Here is a 22656-nt window from a genome sequence, read left to right as displayed (position 1 = left end):
GCGCGCCTCTCCAGTGACCAGCAGACGGCGCAGAGAAACACCCCTCACTTTTGTTTTTAGGCTCAAGACACTGAAAAGCCACGGGCTGTTGTTATTTGCGACATCTAGACCCACTGTAGCGTTTTGCGATCGAATTTCTAGGGATTCGAAAACGAATCATTCTGTTGAATCGATACTTTTTAAGCACTTTTAGCAGTGTTTGGGAATCACTCACCTGTAACAAAAAAATTGTTTAGCAGTAAAATTGTTAGACGGGAACAGTATAATTAATAACAATGAAAATAACAAATTCAATTATAAAGATGATTAAAATAAAGTTAATTTATAATATTTAAAAAAGAACGCTGTGTTAAGAATAATATTTCTGTCAGCAGTAATGCAAGTACAATAAACATCAACAAAGTAATTTATGAAACCTAATAGTGAAAAATAGCAGTTATCGCGTAGAATAAAGCGCGAAGTATTCTTACGCGGTTGTGACTAGGTTGAAGCGAATCGTCCGAACGAACCGATTCGACACAAAGATTCGGATTTATCAATACCGCAGATTTCAAAAAGAATATCTGGATTTGAACCCGCGTGAGCAGCCTGTCTAAAACAGCCTTTTTTTCTTGATCATATGATGCCTTTGATTCGCAAATGCCCAAAGCCCATATATATTGGTCTGGAAGGCTGCAGGAACAAATGTGAAATTCCGTATGTTTACTATAGAGGGCGGTAAATTCATATCTTAAGTGGGTCTAATTGATTTCCCTATTTGTAAATAATACATATAACTATAAATAAGTATGTGTATATATATATGTATTTTGTATATTTATTTAAAATGTTTTAATATTACATTATTATATTATAAAAAAATTAAATTGCTTCATTTTTCTTCATGCAAGAAATAATTTTTCTTTTGACTATCAGGGGAAAAACCATTAATAAAATAACGAAATAACAGAAATACTATATTTACAAAATAAAAAGACAACTGCTCAAACAGATGGAGAAAAACAGATGTGTTTGTTGGCCTAAAACCCTACATGCTTTATTTCAGTTCTAGGTTTTGCCGAGCGCAAAAGGCCGACAACAAGAATACACACATTGCTTACAAGGGCCCCACACACACACACACACACACAGCCAATAAGGGTAAAAGGACCCGCCTTAACTCTAAGCGCAGACTAAAGCAACACACTCCCATTTAGATATCTGAAAAAGTAAAGAGCCGAGCTTGTGTGAGCGTCGAGCGAGAAAAGAACAGAACATGTGCTTGAAATCGATGGAAAGACTTGCGTAAACGTCTAAACGTGTGGTTTTCTATGGCTTGCCTGCACGACATGCTGACTACGGCCTTGCTGCTTTTGGTTGTAAAGACTCCACCCTCGGTGCGCGAAGCAACTGAATCCGAACAGAGAAAGTACCTGGGAGTGACTGGACTGATATATGAAGAGACAGAAAGACAATATATAGCTGGAGAGATATGTCTCTACAGGGGCGTGTCCCTGTTCTGTGATTGGTTGGAGGGCTGTGGAGGTGTGGCCAAAGGGGGAGCGCTGTAGTCCTATAGGCTGGGGCTCTGGTGTTTGTGGTAGAACTTCCTCCAAACTTCCTGGATTTTCTTGCACCATTTGTCGGCGTTGCCGCTTGGGTCCATTAGATAGTACGTCCGGTTTGGCTAAGGGAACAAAGCGTGGTCGTTAAATATCTGGTTTAAAACATGCAAACGTTGTATGAGAAGATAATTGGGATTGCGGTTACCGTGTGAACAAAGAAGGTTTTAAAGTTCTTCGCTTCAGGCCGTAGTTCAGGTGACCAAGGAATCTCCCCTTTCAGAACTTTATTGACCGGATCCACATAGTACAAGTGAGGACCCTCAGTCAGTAGCAACTGCCTCCGCCGTGCAAACAGACCCTAGACATGTACACAAAAGGAAACATTATGAAACACAAAAAACATCAAGTTTTTTACTAAAGTAAGCGGATAAAACTGATATTTCTGGTCCTGGATGCTGATTGATCAATAGTGTTCCAACAGAATTCGATTCACTGAAAAGTGCCAGTTCATAAGAGTTGGGAATTCGACTACACTGGTCGTGCTGTGTGATTTGATTCACTAAAAAGATCCAAATCATACGAGTCATTTGTTGGGGAACTGGGTGGAATACTATGATCATGCGGTGTGGTTTTAATTCAAATAGAAATAGAATACTCTTGTCCCATATTTTTTTATTTACTAAAGAGTACCAAGTTGTAAAAGTGATTCTTTCAGGAACTGGTGAAACTACATTGGTTGTTCTGTATAGTTTTGATTCACTAAAACAAATAAATTCATAAGACTCAGGAACTGAATAGAACACTAAAACCACTCAGGATGATCATAATTGACTAAAAGGAACCAAATTACTAAACTAAAAGGACCACACTGGTTTGCTGTAGGGCTGGACGATATGGCCAAAATTGATATCACGATATATTTCTTAATTTCGGTCCATACGATATAATTCCGATATCGATATGAACACTATTTATCTGAAATAGAAATCTTTTGTAACATTATAAATGCCTTTATCATCACTTTTGATCAATTTTAAGCATCCTTGGTAAATAAAAGTATTAATTTCTTTCCCAAAAAACTAATAAAAATGATACTGAATGGAATAGTGTATAATGTTACAAAAGCTTTTTATTTCAGATAAATGCTGATCTTTGGATCTTTCTATTCATCAAAGAATCCTGAAAAAAAAAATTACTCAATGGTTTTAAATATTGATAATCAGCATATCAGCATATTAGAATGATTTCTGAAGATCATGTGACACTGAAGACTGGAGTAATGATGCTGAAAATTTAGCTATGTAGGATCACAGGAATAAATTACATTTTAAAATCTATTAAAATAGAAAGCAATTTTAAATGGTAAAAATATTTCAACATTTTATTGAAAACAAGGAACAAAAGGTCATCATGGGTATTACAAAGTCAAGACAATATCATTTCCATACACTCTTTGGAGTAATTTATCACACTTATCCTCAATGGTATTTGTACACAATCCATTTATCCCAATACTTAATACATTTGTCCAAATTATGTCTAAGAGTAAATGTAAGTCTCTCCATACAGAATATTTAGTTTACAATTCCCATCCACTGATCTCATGTTGGAGGGTCAACCTGCAACTGAGTTATAGCTTTCCGACTGCTTGCTAAAAGTATTTTAATAGGTATTTATAACTGTCTGAAACTGTTTTACATGCCCAGAAAATATGGAAATGATTAGCCATTGGGGTTCCACATTGCCCCCAACAAAGGCCCTGACTCTGTTCACTTGTACGTATTGCTGTTAATTTGGGAGTTATAAAAAATCTTATTAAAATCTTCCATCCAAACGCCCGCCAGGATCTTGAGTTCGTTGTATTTGTCTGTGTAACACAGATATCTCTCCAGTCTTCCTCTGTTATTTGAGAGTCTGATTCTTTCTCCCATTTTTGTTATGCATAATTTCACGTATGATTTTTACTGCTTTTTATATATCCATATAATTTCGATACCAACTTCTTATCTTCTTTTAAATTATCCTGTGCCTGTCTATTTTGTATAAATCCAGTTTGATCTAGATCCACCAACACAGAAATAATGCCCTCCAATCTATTAGATAAGATAGAAGCAAATAATTTATAGTCCACATTTAAGACTGATATCGGCCTATATGAGCTACAATCATCCGCATCCTTTCCTTCCTTTGGGATGATTGAGATGACTGATTCTTTCCAAGATTGTGGGATTTTCCCACCTTTTAGTATATAATTAAAGTAGTTAAGCAAGAATGGGTATTATTTGGGATCTGAAAGTTTTATAAAATTCAGGCGGATAACCATCTGTGCCCGGAGCTTTATTAGCTTTCAACTTTGAAATTGCGCTTTGAATTTGATCTAGTTGTTCCATCATTATTTCCTGCTGTATAGTTTTGATTCACTTAAAATAAATAATTTATTCTGGAGTTAAACGGAGTGCAGTTTTGATTGACTAAAAAGAACCAAATCATTAGAGTCATTCGTTAGGGAATTTGATTCACTAAAAAGAAGAGTTCTCAGTAACTCAATCAAGAGTTATTCAATAGGATTACACTGGGCATGCGTGCTGTATGTTTTTAATTTACTAAAAAGAATCAAACCATAAGTCATTCACTTGGAAATTGAATGGAATACACTGGAGGCATAGCTTAGATTAACTACAAAGAACTGAATCAAAAGAGTCATTAATTTAGGAACTGGTTGGACTACACTGGTTGTTCTGCTTTACTAATAAAACTCAAATCATAGGAGTCATTCATTTAGGAATTAGATGGACTACACTGGACATGCGGTGTAGTTTTGATTCACTCAAAAGAACCAAATCATAACAGTCATTCATTCAGGAATTGGTCAGACTACACTGAGGGTGCTGTATAGTTTTAACTCACTAAAACAATCATTTGTTCGGAAATTAAATGCGATACTCCCACGGTTCTGATTCACTCATAGAAAAAAAAAGAGAGAGAGAATTGAATCTGCAAATTGGATGGTTTACACTGGTCATATCCTGTATGGTTTTGATTCACTAAAAAGAACCAAATCATAAGAGTCATTTGTTCAAGAACTAGATCTAAATCTAACTGATTACATTCTCTTACAAACAAACAGATTACCAACAGTGACTCACTTTGCGTTTGTCCACTGGACCCATTTTTAAGATGAGGTTATTCTCCACAAACTGGTGCCTATTAAAAACAAAAGGACAGAATGCTTACAGAGAGTATATAAGGATAGAAAGTCACATAAAAAGACTGTATTTGCGTACCATGGGTTTGCAGCACTCTGCTTGTCCAGTAGGATGCGTTTCTCCTCTTCGCTGTATTGTAGGTCGAGCTCCATGCTATTACTGTCCAGCTCATGAATATGTATAAACTGATCCACACTAGGGGAGGGGTTATATGTAGGTTGACTTGTCTCTCCTGTGAAGGGAACTAAAGGGGCATGGCCAGGCTGTGCCACCTGCATACAACTGAACTGGCTCAGGAGATCATCATACTGAAAACAAACGAGAAAATTAGATATTATCATATTTTCTGAGGAACAATCTACATTTCATGTTTTCTGTTGACTCACGTTTCCATAGCAGTCCTCATCATCCTCAGACATGGCAGGCAGATACGCCGTTAGTTTGGGTGGAGTTCGCAGATGGATACCATCCCAGCCAACCGTCTCAAAGAAAGGGTGGGACTTCAGCGGTCCGTAGCCGCCCATCTCCTCACAGCCAATCCGCTTGCACTGCTCCAGTGACTGTGAAAACAAGACACCAATGAGTGCACAGCAGATCCACACCTACACTATCAACAAAGATTTATAATTCAATAAGGCTGACCAGAAGTTGTTCAACAAGGTCCTTAGCTTTGGGGAAAAATTTCTCAGGAAACTCGTACTCAAGTTTTATAATCTTCTGAAATATTAGATACTCATTCCTGATGGATTAAAAGAAAACAATGATTAGTGACTGGAGGCTTACACTTCATCACATGGACAAAGTAGATGTTAGGGATGGATTATGATCGTCCAATAACCAACTAGTCAATTAGTGACAACTATCAAAATATTATCACACTAATAAAACACTTTACAACATGGTTTAATTTGTTAATATTAATGCATTAGCTAATATGAACAACAATAAACAAGCATTTATTAACTACATATATAAGTTATATTAATTAAATGACACTTGAATTAAACACGATCATGAAAATAATGAACAAAAGGATTGAATTACCATTTACCTGAATTATTGTTAGTCATTGATAGTTCATAAGGTATTAACTAACAAACAAATTGAATCTTATTAAAAGTGTTACTAGCACAATAAAATTGCAATTTTAAGAAACCAAAATGCAGTTTTACACATCTGAAAAGTAACCAACCCAGCTCTGAAGGGCGGCAAACCAGCAACAAGCTGGTAGATGATGCAGCCTAATGCCCAGAGATCCGAACTGCAACAAGAAATAAGACAGTTAGGATAAGTATCTTTAGCCAAACCCTCAAATAAACCTCTTTTCTTGGTCTTGCTTAGTTATTGCACAAAATGTCACCTGCATTCAGAAGAAAAAACACTAAATAAACACAGTGACAAACAGCATCTCTGAATTAGGCCCGGTTCATTACTGATGAAAGCATTTCAACTGCACACCATTAAATATTCATCAGCCGTGTTTACCTCTTGCAGGCAGATTTCTCAGTCAGTAATTCAGGAGAGACATACTGAGCCGTACCAACAAATGAGTTTGCTCTTGCTGCAGGGGAGACATCAGAATGACAATATCACTTAGTAAAAGCACTGTCATTAGAGGATACTTCTGTATAAATGTTTACAGTCAGAGGACGATTGTTATGCAGTGTATGTGTGTTTTACCCAGTTTGCTGTCAGAGGACAGTTGTTTGGCTGTGCCAAAGTCTGTTATTTGAATGTGCATCTCCTCACTGAGCAGAATATTCTCTGGCTTCAGATCTCTGTAACAAAAGCACAATAACACATAACTCAACATCACGCAATAGAAAAAAAAAGAAAATGGAACAAATAAAATGATTGATACGGACACCTTGAAGACAAACCTACTGACCTGTGGATGATGCCCTTCTGATGCAAGTACTCAAGAGCACAAACGACTGTGAAAACAAGACACCAATGAGTGCACAGCAGATCCACACCTACACTATCAACAAAGATTTATAATTCAATAAGGCTGACCAGAAGTTGTTCAACAAGGTCCTTAGCTTTGGGGAAAAATTTCTCAGGAAACTCGTACTCAAGTTTTATAATCTTCTGAAATATTAGATACTCATTCCTGATGGATTAAAAGAAAACAATGATTAGTGACTGGAGGCTTACACTTCATCACATGGACAAAGTAGATGTTAGGGATGGATTATGATCGTCCAATAACCAACTAGTCAATTAGTGACAACTATCAAAATATTATCACACTAATAAAACACTTTACAACATGGTTTAATTTGTTAATATTAATGCATTAGCTAATATGAACAACAATAAACAAGCATTTATTAACTACATATATAAGTTATATTAATTAAATGACACTTGAATTAAACACGATCATGAAAATAATGAACAAAAGGATTGAATTACCATTTACCTGAATTATTGTTAGTCATTGATAGTTCATAAGGCATTAACTAACAAACAAATTGAATCTTATTAAAAGTGTTACTAGCACAATAAAATTGCAATTTTAAGAAACCAAAATGCAGTTTTACACATCTGAAAAGTAACCAACCCAGCTCTGAAGGGCGGCAAACCAGCAACAAGCTGGTAGATGATGCAGCCTAATGCCCAGAGATCCGAACTGCAACAAGAAATAAGACAGTTAGGATAAGTATCTTTAGCCAAACCCTCAAATAAACCTCTTTTCTTGGTCTTGCTTAGTTATTGCACAAAATGTCACCTGCATTCAGAAGAAAAAACACTAAATAAACACAGCGACAAACAGCATCTCTGAATTAGGCCCGGTTCATTACTGATGAAAGCATTTCAACTGCACACCATTAAATATTCATCAGCCGTGTTTACCTCTTGCAGGCAGATTTCTCAGTCAGTAATTCAGGAGAGACATACTGAGCCGTACCAACAAATGAGTTTGCTCTTGCTGCAGGGGAGACATCAGAATGACAATATCACTTAGTAAAAGCACTGTCATTAGAGGATACTTCTGTATAAATGTTTACAGTCAGAGGACGATTGTTATGCAGTGTATGTGTGTTTTACCCAGTTTGCTGTCAGAGGACAGTTGTTTGGCTGTGCCAAAGTCTGTTATTTGAATGTGCATCTCCTCACTGAGCAGAATATTCTCTGGCTTCAGATCTCTGTAACAAAAGCACAATAACACATAACTCAACATCACGCAATAGAAAAAAAAAGAAAATGGAACAAATAAAATGATTGATACGGACACCTTGAAGACAAACCTACTGACCTGTGGATGATGCCCTTCTGATGCAAGTACTCAAGAGCACAAACAATCTCAGCTGAGTAGAAACGCGTGCAGGTCTCATCAAATGAGCCTATTTTTCGAATGTATTTGAGCAGTTCGCCATTTTTAGCATAGCTCAATCCAAAATCTGACAGTGCATTCAGGAAAGCATTCGATTAAATGCAGTGTTGACATTAGACAGGTCTTGTGTAGTAATCTATCAATATCAGCCAAGCCAATTAATTGGTAAAATCTTAAATATTTTTATGTATTTTTTAAATAAGTAGACGAAATAATTAAATAAGTGCATAAATAGAATAAAATACATAATAAAATACATATAATCACAGTTATTAATCATGATTATCGTCATTTAAATTTTTTTTTTTTTTTTTACATTTCATAGAATTATTGCACTTTCACGTAAGCACAAATCAAGAGAACGTCAAATTGCATGGTTTGCTCACAGCAAATGACCATGTGAAAGAAAACATATTGGCTGGATTACACTTTTATTTGAGCAGAATATCTCCAATGTCTCACTAATTTCCCAAAGACATGCCAGTATTTTCAGCTCATCTGGGCTTTTTCTGTAATGTAGAGACAGTGCATGCACATGATTGCCAGGTAGGGAAGAAAATATATCACTTTACGAAAAAAATAAAATAAAAATAAAACTCTGATTTGGGGTACTTAAACTCTTGAAATCTGGCAACAGCAACCATGAAAGCTTGTGGAGGCTTGTTCAAAATGCAAGAGAATGCGAAATTAAACAAACTTTTTCAGGATAAATAACCAGGGGGCAAATATCACAAATGATTATGCTTAATAAATCAATAGAATCAGAAATCGTGATTAAAATACAATTTATCATGCAGCCCTAAAATATATTACACAATAAAAATATATGTATTTAAATGGTTTAGCAAATTTTCATGTAAATATGATACCCTACTGTGCTCTTTAGATATGATCACTGGAAATCTATATTGCTCAACCACTAGTTATGTGAAGGATACATAGCTTCTCTTCATCCTGAAAAGTAAAGTAGAGCTTGACGAAGAACGGATGATCCAGGTGTGACATGATGTCTCGTTCTCTCTTGACATATTGCGCTTTGTTCTCCTTCATTATATGGCGCTTTTCCAGGATCTTAACTGTTGAAACACATGCAACAACACTTTTCAGTACAGGCTCACATCTAGTAGTTCATGTCAAAAGTAATACAGATAAACCGAATGCGTATGAACCACAGGCTGATGGTATAATGACTTACTTGCATATTCCTTCCCCGTCGAGTGCTCCTTTGCTAAGACAACCTGTAAGTAGCAAAGATAGCAAAGGTTAGTACATTAAATGAGTAATACTAGCTAAGGTACATCAGATGTGCATCGATGTGTGCATGTCATACGGTTGAGAAAGAGCCTTCTCCCAATATTTTGCCGAAGCGGAAATCCTCGGGTCTCTTCTTGCGAGGCTGGGTGGGCTGGGGGGGTGGTGCCTGTCCCTCCATGCTGTTGCCGTGGAGACGGGGCGTGTCCTGCTGGCCTCTTACCATGGATGGACAGGAGATGAGAACAGAGGAGTGGAGGGATGCAACATCATACTGATGAGAGAGAGACAGAGACCAAGTCAGTGTACTTCTCACATTACTCAACTACTACCTCTGATGAAATTACTACTATTATTTGATTTTTTTTCTAAATATTTCAATTTATAGAATATATATATATATATATATAAAATATAAAAAATATAGAAAATAAAAAATGATCTATAAAAATTATATATATATATATATATAAAAAACATTTTCATTATAATTATATAAAAAATGTTAAGTCAATATATATTCATATTCTATAAACTATATTACTATATTATTAAGATACTTAACAAATAATACATAAAATTATATATATATATATATATATATATATATATATACTTAAATACTTCAAAATACAAAAATAACAATCATATACAATTTTTTTCTCAACATTAATATATAGCTCGTAGAATATGTAGAACACAAAATCTATAAACTTCTCATTTCTATCAACTACTCATCTATAAACTCATATTTTTTAAGTATTAAAATATATATATATTAAATTTGATGTAATGCTTGTATGTGTGATGTCATTACTGTAAATTCAAGTTAAGTGCAATGACATCACTCAGATTTGATAGCAAACCACCTAATTTAAGCAGGACAAGAGCATATGGTTTATGTATCAACACTCTAGATATTGATAATTAACAATTCTAGGCTCACCTAGAACACAAATGATTACCCCTAAAGCTTTTGATAAATGAAAACAGTGTCATCCTGACTGTAGATTTTGAGTTCAAGAGCATCCAAACACAGCTATCACAATATATAATTGTTTTAAACAACTTAAATTTTTGTCTCTGCTTAAATTACACTGGATATAATAGTTACATTTTTAAAAAGGGAACTAATACACACTACAAATCCATATGCACGGTCTTTCTCACACACTGTTGGATATAATAATCACAGTTTCCTGTAACTACAGCTCACATTATTCATAATCAGCATTCCTACACTAACGATCTTCAAAACACCTCTATAAAACATGAGTCACACATGTCAACAAGAACTTTAGTCAAACCTCCAGCAATAATCCCGTAATTACCCTTACCTCCTTTTTGCAACCTATGCACCACAATATTAATTCATAACACTCACTGAAGCTCATGCAGTATTGATAATTACAGAAATAACAGACCAAGGTTACTTTGCTAGATTAAAGCATGTTTACATCTTGATAAATCTATACCAGCTACATACACAGTTTAAAGGGGTCATATGATGCGATATCAAGTTTTACTTTCTCTTTGGAGTGTTACAAGCTGATTGTGCATAGATAAGATCCCTGAAGCTGCAAAGACTAAAGTCTCAAAACCAAAGAGATATTCTTTATCAAAGTTAAGGCTCTGCCCCCCCCCCCTAAAACGACCCGTTCTAACCCCCCCCCCCCACATATCTACCTCACTATGTGGAAATATTAGCATAATGCCGCCCAAATGTGCACACAAAGAAAGAAGGCGTGGTTTCAGTAACCGCAGTTAGTGTTGAAGCAGCATGTCAGGGAGACGCTGTGTGTTTCTAGGTGAAAGCAAAAGCACTTTATTTGGCCTTCCGAAAGTAGATGCATTTAGGAGTCTTTAAGATTACTTACAACAGAACAGCAATGCATTTTATGGACCACCGTTTCGTGAACCTAGGAGAGGAGGTCATTCTGACAATCTGGCGCTTCTTAATCAGCTACTGTTTGGTTACTAGTTTCAGTATTTGCTATTGACTGTTCATATGCGAAGTTTTGCGCATTGTGTGAGAGAGAGAGAGAGAGAGAGAGAGAGAGAGAGAGAGAGCATATTCTGTTACACCAAATACACAAAATAATGATATTTAAAAAAAGCATCATATGACCCCTTTAATATGATGTGCCTCAAAATGACCACCTATGAGCCTGATAATTCACTAATCATATTCATAAGGGGTTTCTCAAGAGTATAATAATATATATAAAGTTATACATGGTAACAATCAACTGTCAAAAGCACCTGAGAAGGTGAAACCTTAAAAATCTCTAAGCCACTTTATAGGCCGCAACTCTGAGTCGGTTTATTTCACTATAAATAACACACTTAAATATACCAATGATAACACAGACATGTTAATAAACAGCTACATATATATATATTTATAATACTGCTAATATTCCTTAATTACAGATTATAATGACAAACTAACAGCAAACATAGACGCAAATGAGGCAAAATAACCTGAGGCGACTTGTGCTAGAAGCGCTACTGACTCAAAAACCGGGTTTTAGTTTGTCGGAGACTCAAGAACAAGCCCTGGACGTTCGTTTAATTAATACTTAGAGACAAAAATTATTTGCGTAACGTATATTTAAAGCAAGTTTAAGACGAGCAGAAGCAAACGCCTATGTCGTGAGTTAGCGGTCAGGCTAACGGCTAAGAAAACAAGCAACTTCATTTGTTGACAGAATTAGCTCGCAGAGCTAACACACAACACTGTGAGCATGTTCTTACACGGTTCTTTTAAAAATATCAACATCGAGCCTAATAATTCATTCAGAAATCCCTGTATAAATTACAAATAGAAACAAAAGTTGACACTTCCTGGTTAATAGACTGGCGCTTGTTTCGAGGACTAGCGGGCTAATGATGCTAACATGCTAAGCTAAAGCCTCGGGTCGCGCCAACCCCCTAAAAAAACGCCGTTACAAGCAACGCGGCGCGAGGCGGCTTCGAACCCGCGCTCCCCAGACGCTGGCGGTACTCACGATCTGACTCGTGGCTCTTGCCATGGAAGTTTTCCGTGGGTAATTTATTTGGGATTAAATAATTGTGGAGACTGGAGTCATGGCCGCCCGCTCTCTGCGCCTTCGTTTCACGGCTGTGACGTCACGCCACAACAACATCACTGCAGTCAAAAGAAGAAGAAATACCGCGCGCCCCCAAACGGCGAATCCCCCCAAATCCCCAGTAGGTATGGAAGTGGTTTTGCAACTGTGCATCAGCAGATTTGTCTCACCACATTCAGTTTTGGGGAGTAACTTTACATGCAACCAAATTACGTAGGCCTAATTTAATTACAAAATAAGGTAACGCTTTATTTTAAGGCCTCCTTGTTACACGTTACAACTACTTAACAATAAATTATGCATTATTGCATGCAAGTAACCCTTAGTCAAACCCTAATCCTAACACCATATAGGCCTAGTGTACATGTAGTTAATTAATATTACTCAGTAGGCAACTTAAATGTATAATTATACTGTAACATTCAGTGTTGGGGAGAAAGTAGTTACATGTAACTAAATTAGCCTACATAATTTAAATACAAAAACGGAATTGTACTCAGTTACAGTTACTTAGAATAAATGTGTAATTAAATGACAGTAACTTATGAAAATGTTAACGACTACAAAGGCGGTTACATCTGAATATTTTTTCACACATGCACACCCACACAGATTTTCCTTCATAAGATGCCGTGACTGCTCAAAAATATGAGACATCTTTGTTTCAGGAGTTTAGTACACAGAATAGGACTTTTTCGATAACTGTTTTATTTCCTGTTTGGGTTTATGCATAGGATTTCTGTTTTTCCAAGCCATTGTTGGATGCCAGTGTTTCCTGTCATAGCTATGCATAGATATAGAAAATAGAAATTTAGAAAAGTAATCAAATGTAATCAGTTACATTACTTTAATAAAGTAATTGAAATAGTTACACTACTTATTACATTTTAGATAGGGGAACTTGTAATCTGTAACCTATTACATTTCCAAAGTAACCTTCCCAACACTGCCCACATTTGAATTACTATAACATTTCCATAACACAACATACTTAGCATGTTTTTTTTGGACACCATGGTAATATCACGGTCTTGGAAATAAACCATGGTAATGTCATGATTTTCTGGGAAGTCTAGGGAAAATATAGAGAAACAGTGTAAAAATGTGAATAATTTTTATAGATAAATAAACAAAATAGAATTAAAATAATGAAAAAATAAAAATACATGAATTATATAAATAACAAAAATGAATGAACAGTAATATAAATCAAATTATATGTAATTATATAAAATTAAACTAAATTATTTAAAAATACAAAAAATATCAAAATAAATGAATAAAATCTAAATAAATGTGATCAATTTAAATACAGCATAAATAATAAGCTATAGTTAGTAGAAAATTATATTTTAAACATGTGTAATACAAATTTTCACAATATAAATTGGGCCTTTATACATGAACAATTTTAGGCTGGGGTCCCTCACACAGGGATGATCATATTTGGGTCCATGGCATCTAAAATATTGAAAATCCTTGCCTTAGAGTAGAATACACAATAATGTATGCATGTGGTAATCAGCCCCAATAGATATACATGTAAATAAATAAAATACGCAGACTGGATTGAAAATGGCACTCCAATTAATAAAACAGCTAGTAAGCCATACTCGAATGCAGCAAATGCCATTTAATATTTATTTAAACATTTCATTCTGCTTATAAACAAGTCAACCTTTTTTTTGCAATAATAAATGTTATTACAGTTTGAGAAGATTCTTCTCGTGAACAAATAGTACATTTTGCGCATTTTAAAACGTCTTTGGAGAAGTTGCTTTTTGAAATCATGACTACAGCACCTGATTACTCTGGTTTAGTTAACTTACTAGTTCTATATCTGCAACCATCTGCAAACATGCAGAAAACAGAAGTTTGCTCATGTCAAGTGAAGGTCAGTGTTACTAAATCAGTGACTAAACATCCTTCTTCCCCAAATGTTACATTTTAAGACTACACAACTCAAGACTCCTCATCTCTTTCATCATCTTCCTCTTTACTCTTCTGTTCTTCCTCCTCACCATCATCTTCCTCCTCTGATGTCTCGTCACTGTCATCGTCCTCAGCCCTGAGTGTACAAACACACACGGGTTACTTCAGCTGACTTTCATTTGAATGGAAATTAAGTATTTTAATATTCAAACATAAATTTTTAACAGAATAAGAAAAAAAAACAGAGTCTCACTGGACTGGTCTGTTGAGATTCACAAAGTCTCTTCCTGAGTCCACATCGAAAGGATCTGGACACATTTTAAATAAACACACACACACAAAAAACATCAAAGTTAATATTTTCAAAACACTTACAGTACATTTGACTATTTTAAATCATCAAACCGTACCTAAATCCTCTTCCTGAGGGGCGGCACTGAGAAACTCTTTCTCCACAGCCAGTAGTTCCTCTTCTGATTGGCTGGAAGCGTAACGCTCTAGAAGAGTCTTATTCAGCTCCAAAAATCCCAAGCCCCACTTAAACTTACTCAGCAGGAGCACAGCAAGGTCACGAAATCCTGATGCATTATCACAGAGAAACAAATTCACATGTCAACGTCTAGCAAATTTAACTGCACTACCGTTCAAAAATTTGGGCTCGGCCAGATTTTCTAAAATGTTTTTAAGAGAAGTCTCTTATAGTCACCAAGGCTAATAAATATTTGATCACAAATACAGTTAAAACAGTAATATTGTGAAATATTATTATAATTTCAAACAACTGTGTTCTATGTGAATATATTTTAAAATGTAATTTATTTCTGTGATCAAAGCTGAATTTTCAGCATCATTGCTCCAGTCTTCAGTGTCACATGATCTTTCAGAAATCATTCTAATATGCTGATTTGATGCTCAACAAACATTTCTGATCTGTGGCCAACACCTGTCTGCGGGTGTAACGTATTTGGCTCCCATCGGACTGAGTATCAGGCCATTGAAGCGCTGGTTGAGTCGCAGGCAGCGCACAAAACCTTTCCTGACCAGCTTGCGTCCTGTACACCGTTTCGGGTCACAGTGACCCAGATCCCACATGGCCAACTGACAGGGCAACTTCACACCTCCTGCCGCCTCTGAATCCGCATCCTCACTGGCTGAAACACAGGCACAACTTCCTTATACACAACTCATGTCTGTCAAGCTTTATTACAAAAAAAATATTAAGAGAGTATTTCACTTTATGTCATGAACCTAATCTCACATGTTTCAAAAAGATGACAACATTACATGCATTTCCTCTACATTCATCCATAACTATGACAGACCTTGCAGAGCCTCATGCATCTCCTCTGTGAAAGTTTCTAGTGACTTCCCCTTCATCCTGTGTCGTCTGTCTTTGCCCTTGTGAACCGGTCGCTCGCATTTACCCTGTTTTTTACGTCCCATGTCTGAAACCCACCGTACTTTTGTTTTTAGGAACAACTTTCACGCGTGTGTAATGGATTGATTGTATTTTACCCTATTTAACCACCTTACATCTTACAGCACACCAGTAATGCATCTACTTTACACTAAACCATGGCAAACATTCTAATGTTTATATTCTTTTAAGTCAAATCCTAAGGATTTATTCTGACACGCTGTTTCGTGAGGCCAAAACACGGTGACGTAATCAAACATGGCTGTTATCAGAACCAAGCACAAAAAAACGCTAATGTAGTTAAATTATATAAAAGCTAATATTATCTTGCTTTAGGTTATAGAATATAAATGTAAATTTTAAGCAAAAAATTATGAACCAGTTATACAAAGCAGACACATAATTATCGATAAAGTAAAAACGGAAGAAGACTTTTATTTTAGAAAGAATTAAACCCGGAAATGCAGCATAATATTTTTTGGTTTACGTCTATCGCCGCCCTTCCGATATTCTCGAACGTTTTAATGAATGTTTCGTCTTTGTGTTTAAATTAAACCGCAAAAAGGGACACGTTTAGGTCAATTAATTATGATTATATCGCATATCTGTTAAATGTAAAATATTTTTTCTATAATGATGCATTTCGCAAGCAACACGTTCATAAAACATAACATCTTCCCATCAGTAATGCGTTCAGTTCTGTCACATGACAGAACAGAGATAAAAAAACAAGAAATGTAGTTTTTCCTCACAAACCCCACTATTTGAAGAGTTATGGAGTGTGTATATTTCAAACTGTGCCTGTATCTGACAGCACTGGGTAAGTGTTATAGATGGAGCATGATTAGATCATCAGATCAACACAGCTAAAACTGTTCAATGTGTTAGTTCTAAAAGCCTCTTTAGGGCTTTACATACAGGGTTTGGGTTGTTTTTAGGGGGTTTAGTTAATAATAATAATGTCAGTATCCCGTTTTTTGCTGTTCCAGTGACTGTCACATCAGGAGGGAAGATGAAGATAGTGGAGGAACCTAATACATTTGGGTGAGGTGTCCAGCAGTACAATTTTAGATTAAATATAAGATGTATTCATACAGCAGACTCTGAATCTTCCTATTCTTCTCACTTTGGTTTCTCAGGCTGAATAATCAGCTTGTGTCTCAGAATAATCGACTGCAGGCGAAGATCAGCCCGTCTCCAGTGTCTGGACCTCCACATCTGCTCAGACTGGCAGGGAAGTGTTACAACTACATTGAAGCCATGTCAGTAATATCTGCACAACTTAAGAACTATCGAAAAAGCATATTTGCTCAAAATGCATGCATACCTTTATTCTATACTTGTGTTCACTTACATATAGGAGAGACTGGGGCTAGTTGTCACAGAGGCTGGATCTCAGTAACTATGAGGTTTTGAGTCCAACATTTAAAGACAAAAATGTTTGTTTTCAAGTTGTCACATGTGTTTTAAATGTCAAATTAAAATGTAAAAATGTATACAATTTATTCATTACATTATTTTCTGGTCAAAACAATAATTAGATACTTTTGTTACGGTTTCATGATTTATTTTGCATTTTTGTGTTACTGCTTAAATTTTACTGGAAGTTTCTATTGTGACAACATGCCCTGCTAAAGAGCAACATTAGTTAGTTTTTTTTTTGTCCTGCAATTATTGTGGAAATGTTCGCAATATTTACTGAAGTGAAGTGACAACTAGCCCGTGTCTTGAGCTGTACAGGTTCAACTTTGTTTTTTTGTTTTTGTTTTTTACTTTGTCATGAAAGTATTTGTATAGAAGCTTGTTTCTGCCATTGGATAAAAAAAAAGAAGTTTTTATCTAACAATTCAGATTATTTTTTTCTTTTCAAAATTGCGAGATGTGAACTCGCAATTAATGCACAATTGAAAAAAAACGAAAGTCTGAATTGTGGGATAAAAAGTCACAATGACCTTTTTTTATTTGTATTTTTTTTATACCATGGCAGAAACCAGCTTCCATAAAAGTAATTGTGTGCAGTTAAAAGAAACTGATTTTTTTTCTTCTTTTTTTAGATACAAATATGTATTTTGTCCATTTCATAATGTGACTCAGCATGAACAGAGCTTCAGATGGAATGCATACAGCGGTATACTAGGGTAGTGCTTTTTGTCCAAGTTGTTATTATGCTTTCTTCTATTTAGTTTAGCTTAAAACTGTATATGTGAAATCTCTGCTGTGCGTGTGTAGTATTTGGCAAGAATGGGAGATTCAGAATAACACGTTTACTGGCATGTGGATGCGAGAAGGAGATTCATGCGGCAACAAGAACAGACAGACCAAGGTCTGTATTACACGAACACACTGTCTTTGTGTTAATTGTAATGTGAGTTTATGGATACGTTTTGAATGTAGCTGTATCTGTATGCATATTTTCTGCCAGTAAAATGTGATGGATGTTGAGATGTCTCTATTCAAGGTTCTCCTGGTTTGTGGGAATAGCAGTAAACTAGTGAGTGTTTCAGAGCCTCAGACGTGTGTTTATTCACTGATATTTGAGACGCCACTAGTTTGCCATTCACACTCCCTCTTGGGTGAGTTAATGTCATGTGATTTAAAAAAATTTAAATAAATAACCCACTAGTTAGTTGAACACCTATCTACTATAAACCATGTCTGATTGTTCGCTTGTCTTTCAGTGTATCCGGTTTTGAGTGAGGCGTTGCAGAAGGAGTGGGATGAAATTGCTCAAGCTCGATATGAAGATCTCATCACAGAACAGGTGACACACAATGTTCTAATCTTCATGCATCTGAGAACATCATAATAATAGGCATTTGTGTGTGTTCAGGGTTATAATAAGCTGCTGAAGGAGCTGTTTGAAGAGGCTGGTTTCCTGAGAAAAGCTCAACAGCCGAAAGCAGAGGAGAGCACGATGTCTCTCACACATCCGAGTCTGGAGCAGTGCACACAGGTCAGACAGACAAATATTTAGTTCTAAACATGTCCATCCATTTGGATTTCAGTTTTAAACAAACGAATAAATGTAATGAGATGCATATTTGTCAAAAATGAAACGGGTAGCACTCACCTCAAGCAATCAAAAAATCATGGAATAGTTTATTATTAACTATTTGCATTTATTTAATTATCATATTTTTTAATTGCATTAATTCACATTGCTTAGAATCAGTTCTTTGTCAAAAAAGAGTTAAAAAGTATGAACGGTTAAAATATGGCTAACTGTGGAACAAGCAATATTCAGTTAAAATGTTGTTGTTTGGAACAAATTAGATGTTTCATTTATGTATGAATGACAAATATGCATCATATTTTGTTTATTAGTTTATTTTAACCATGTAATAGAAATAAATGGACATTTTTAATGCAAAATGTTATCACTGAAAATATATCCAAATTTGATCAAATTCATAAATGTTAAATTTAGGACTAAATATTTTGTGCAGGACACATGCAATGCGCTCAGCTTTAGATTTGCTTATGAATTCAACTTTTTGTTTCCCACAGGATTTTGAAAAGCAGCGAGCAGAGATAGAGCGGCTACGATCACTCCTAACACAACATAACATCTCCTACCAGATGACAACAGGTGAGACATTTATGCACTTCTCATCTAATGACTCGGTGAAGACCAAAAAGTCACTTAAAATGACTGAATGCATCAAATATTATCTTATATATATATATATATATATATATATAAATAACTAAACATTTCACAAAAAGAAGTTTGAAAGTGAAAGTGTCGTGACATGTGGCCAAGTATGGTGACCCATACTAGGAATCAGTGCTCTGCATTTATCCCATCCTACGTGCACACACACAGCAGTGAACACACACCCGGAGCAGTGGGCAGCCATTTATGGTGCGGCGCCCGGGGAGCAGTTGGGGGTTCGGTGCCTTGCTCAAGGGCACCTCAGTCGTGGTATTGAAGGTGGAGAGAGCGCTGTTGATGACCTTACTGTGCATTGCTGGTGCTCAAACAGGTTAAGTGCACCAACTAAATTCTTCCTGCTCTTTCAGACAGGACACGGGATCAGGGTCCCTCACCCTTCCAGGACCAGCACCTCCGCGGCGACACCGGCTTTATCGCTGATCTGCACTAACATGCCCAGCAGGATCACAAAACATACAGCTAATCGTTCAGGAAAAAAATGCTACCGTGAGAGAATGGTATTTTATGATGTTTAAATATTTGACTTGATTAAGCATAAGTTGACCATGTATTATGAAAAATAAAGTTTTTATGACATGACAACGAAAGCATTGTGCTACCATTTCTTAAAGGTGACGTCGTAAAAACTTTGTCTCTGTGGTGCAATGAAAGCATTGTGCTCCATTGTTTAAACATCAAGAGCAGCCTGAGGGGCCATTCACACAGAATGTGTTTTTGCATTAATAAAACATGAGACGCAGGACAGTGGAATGAAAAGATAATGGTGTAGAGACCTAGACGTGTCATCTTACAAGTTTTACTTTTTGCAACTTGGGCGCTGCATCTTTATAATGCAGTTTCATGTGCGAGACGCTAAAAAAGACACAAGCGCAAGTGTCATAACATATCTGTCTAGTGCGTGTTTCCACAGAAAAACTGCATGAACAGCCCCTGAACAACGTTGGCTCAACCAATGGTGAGTGTATTTTTCTGCAAGCAACTTTTATTATCCAGACTTCTATGTTAACGTCAAATATTATATTTGCTGCCATAATATTACATATTTCTGGGTGACTCAGGATATTCAATGAAGAAAAAAGTTGGGTGGGATTTTATTTTGTATTTTAGTTGGATTGTGGATATTGCGTTTGTTTGTTTTACTGATCAGTAAACCCTGTTGAAAAAAACAGCATATGCTGGTTAGGTATGTTTTGACGCTGAGATGCTGGTTTATAATTGCTGTACCTTTAAAACCAAAAGCTAGTTGTTTATGCTAGCCTAGTTTCATTATGAATTCGAGACTTGAATTCATGACTTGGATCTGCCGTGGGCACGTGTGGATCCAGTATTAAGATTTGATTCATGAAAAAATAAAAACGTTGTTGGAATCTTTTAAATTAATCTCGATGGTAAATCTTTCGAGGAGAGCATTCGAAGTACAAATTTTAGCGGGAACATAATTTAAATGATAAGTACAACCTATTCAAAATCAATACAAAAAGCAGTAGCGTATTTAACAAACATGTACTTTACTCCAAACACGAACATTTCGTATAAGAACTCTTTTGAGTGATGACTCGTTTGATTGATGAATCATTCTGTCAACCGTTGCGTTAAAATGAACTGTTCGAACGAACCGATTCGCTACCATTACTCGAACGTCTACTTGTGATTTGAAATACTCTTTCTGAACCACTAGATGGCAGCATCCAAAGCTTTATCGTTTTTTTCTCATTTCACCACAGTTTTCTGCTTTGTGTAAACAACCCAAGCATTTTAGCCAATATAGCTCTGTCATTTACACAGAAATACCCTTCTCTTACACTCCAAGCTATTATTTGCTATTGCTCTGACCATTACTAGACAGTGTTAGCAGAACAAACAGCCCACATCCAGCTCAAACTGCAGATCACAGACATAACCCTCAAGTAATCCGTGTCAAGCCTGCAGTTTCTCTTTGGTAGTAAATAAGATGTAATATCTGAGGATAGTAGTAACCACTGTCTGCAGAGACGCATCTTGTTAGAAGCCGACAGAGGCAGCTGAAAATGACCAGACCGTGAAAAAGAAAATCCAATTACACAGAGACAGCCGAGCATTAAAATGAACTGTTCGAACGAACCGATTCGCTACCATTACTCGAACGTCTACTTGTGATTTGAAATACTCTTTCTGAACCACTAGATGGCAGCATCCAAAGCTTTATCGTTTTTTTCTCATTTCACCAGTTTTCTGCTTTGTGTAAACAACCCAAGCATTTTAGCCAATATAGCTCTGTCATTTACACAGAAATACCCTTCTCTCACACTCCAAGCTATTATTTGCTATTGCTCTGACCATTACTAGACAGTGTTAGCAGAACAAACAGCCCACATCCAGCTCAAACTGCAGATCACAGACATAACCCTCAAGTAATCCGTGTCAAGCCTGCAGTTTCTCTTTGGTAGTAAATAAGATGTAATATCTGAGGATAGTAGTAACCACTGTCTGCAGAGACGCATCTTGTTAGAAGCCGACAGAGGCAGCTGAAAATGACCAGACCGTGAAAAAGAAAATCCAATTACACAGAGACAGCCGAGCCCACCCGAGAGCAAATACAACTCGATTTTTACTTCTCCTTCAGCGTCTGCCCATGCTAAACGCACCACCGTGATTGCTATGCAGTTCCTAAGGTGTTCTGGTTTGAACCCTGTGTGGTATTATGTTAAATTTTCCTGGTATGATCGTTATGTTCTGGGTCTAATTGAGCCTAATTGGATTTAATACAATTCACCAAAAATCTTCAAAGAATAAATAAAATAAACCTTTAACGTTAATACTTCTCACACATTACAAAAGATCAAAATAAGGACATATATTATAAATGAATATTGTAAATACTATTTTAATAAATATGTTCATATAATGTTTTGTTTTTTTGAAACTCAAAAAATAAAATGTATTTTTTTTATAAGTGTCTGCCAAATGCATAAATGAAAATGCCTTCAGAGGGTAAAGAAAATGACAAAATACATAAAAAGTTTAATATATATATATATATATATATATTGTATACATACATATTGTACATATACATTTTTTTTGGCCAAAATATATTTTAAACATATATATATATATATAATACAGGTGCATCTCAATAAATTGGAATGTCGTGGAAAAGTTCATTTATTTCAGTAATTCAACTCAAATTGTGAAACTCGTGTATTAAATAAATTCAAT

General features: G+C 35.8%; 3 protein-coding genes across 3 annotated transcripts; 1 reads left to right on the top strand and 2 right to left on the bottom strand.

Annotated features, from left to right (window-relative positions):
- Positions 1 to 1133: 1133 nt before the first annotated feature.
- Positions 1134 to 12505, bottom strand: pdpk1b (3-phosphoinositide dependent protein kinase 1b). The gene is made up of 14 exons (XM_016236794.1): positions 12353 to 12505; positions 9421 to 9615; positions 9286 to 9328; positions 9029 to 9166; positions 8013 to 8157; positions 7805 to 7902; positions 7610 to 7685; positions 7317 to 7385; positions 6767 to 6863; positions 5137 to 5310; positions 4829 to 5058; positions 4691 to 4748; positions 1750 to 1902; positions 1134 to 1666 (listed from the first exon to the last, which is right to left on the bottom strand). Exons 1-14 carry the CDS (start codon positions 12374 to 12376, stop codon positions 1553 to 1555), a joined length of 1614 nt encoding a protein of 537 aa, XP_016092280.1. The 5' UTR covers positions 12377 to 12505; the 3' UTR covers positions 1134 to 1552.
- Positions 12506 to 13829: 1324 nt separating this feature from the next.
- LOC107554627 (TSR3 ribosome maturation factor) lies at positions 13830 to 16104 on the bottom strand. The gene is given in 5 exon segments (XM_016237198.1): positions 13830 to 14501; positions 14619 to 14673; positions 14776 to 15058; positions 15287 to 15516; positions 15688 to 16104. Coding segments are annotated over 5 exon segments (795 nt in total). The 5' UTR covers positions 15809 to 16104; the 3' UTR covers positions 13830 to 14395.
- A 175-nt stretch (positions 16105 to 16279) lies between these two features.
- On the top strand, positions 16280 to 20021 carry gnptg (N-acetylglucosamine-1-phosphate transferase subunit gamma). The gene is made up of 10 exons (XM_016236965.1): positions 16280 to 16602; positions 16772 to 16826; positions 16922 to 17044; positions 17837 to 17920; positions 18012 to 18105; positions 18241 to 18355; positions 18461 to 18543; positions 18613 to 18735; positions 19290 to 19371; positions 19806 to 20021. The coding sequence occupies exons 1-10, from the start codon at positions 16557 to 16559 to the stop codon at positions 19886 to 19888; spliced, it is 888 nt and encodes a 295-aa protein (XP_016092451.1). The 5' UTR covers positions 16280 to 16556; the 3' UTR covers positions 19889 to 20021.
- Positions 20022 to 22656: the final 2635 nt, after the last annotated feature.

Source organism: Sinocyclocheilus grahami, unplaced genomic scaffold (assembly GCF_001515645.1).
Source record: "Sinocyclocheilus grahami isolate Dianchi unplaced genomic scaffold, SAMN03320097.WGS_v1.1 scaffold19.1, whole genome shotgun sequence".
Classification (NCBI taxonomy): domain Eukaryota; kingdom Metazoa; phylum Chordata; class Actinopteri; order Cypriniformes; family Cyprinidae; genus Sinocyclocheilus; species Sinocyclocheilus grahami.
The sequence above is the reverse complement of the archived record's forward strand: the minus strand, read 5'-3'. Positions and strand labels throughout refer to the sequence as shown.

Bases quoted from the DNA above. Each gene is read 5' to 3' on its own strand.
- pdpk1b (XM_016236794.1), bottom strand. From the start codon at position 12,376: ATGGCAAGAGCCACGAGTCAGATC. The intron at 5,311-6,766 runs GTCAGCCTTATT...TTGTTTTCACAG, and splicing joins ACCTTGTTGAACAACTTCTG to TCACTGGAGCAGTGCAAGCG. The intron at 1,667-1,749 runs GTAACCGCAATC...TTGTTCCCTTAG, and splicing joins AAACCTTCTTTGTTCACACG to CCAAACCGGACGTACTATCT.
- gnptg (XM_016236965.1), top strand. From the start codon at position 16,557: ATGGAGTGTGTATATTTCAAACTGTGCCTGTATCTGACAGCACTGG. The intron at 17,921-18,011 runs GTAGTGCTTTTT...GTGCGTGTGTAG, and splicing joins GCATACAGCGGTATACTAGG to TATTTGGCAAGAATGGGAGA. The intron at 18,356-18,460 runs GTGAGTTAATGT...CTTGTCTTTCAG, and splicing joins CCATTCACACTCCCTCTTGG to TGTATCCGGTTTTGAGTGAG.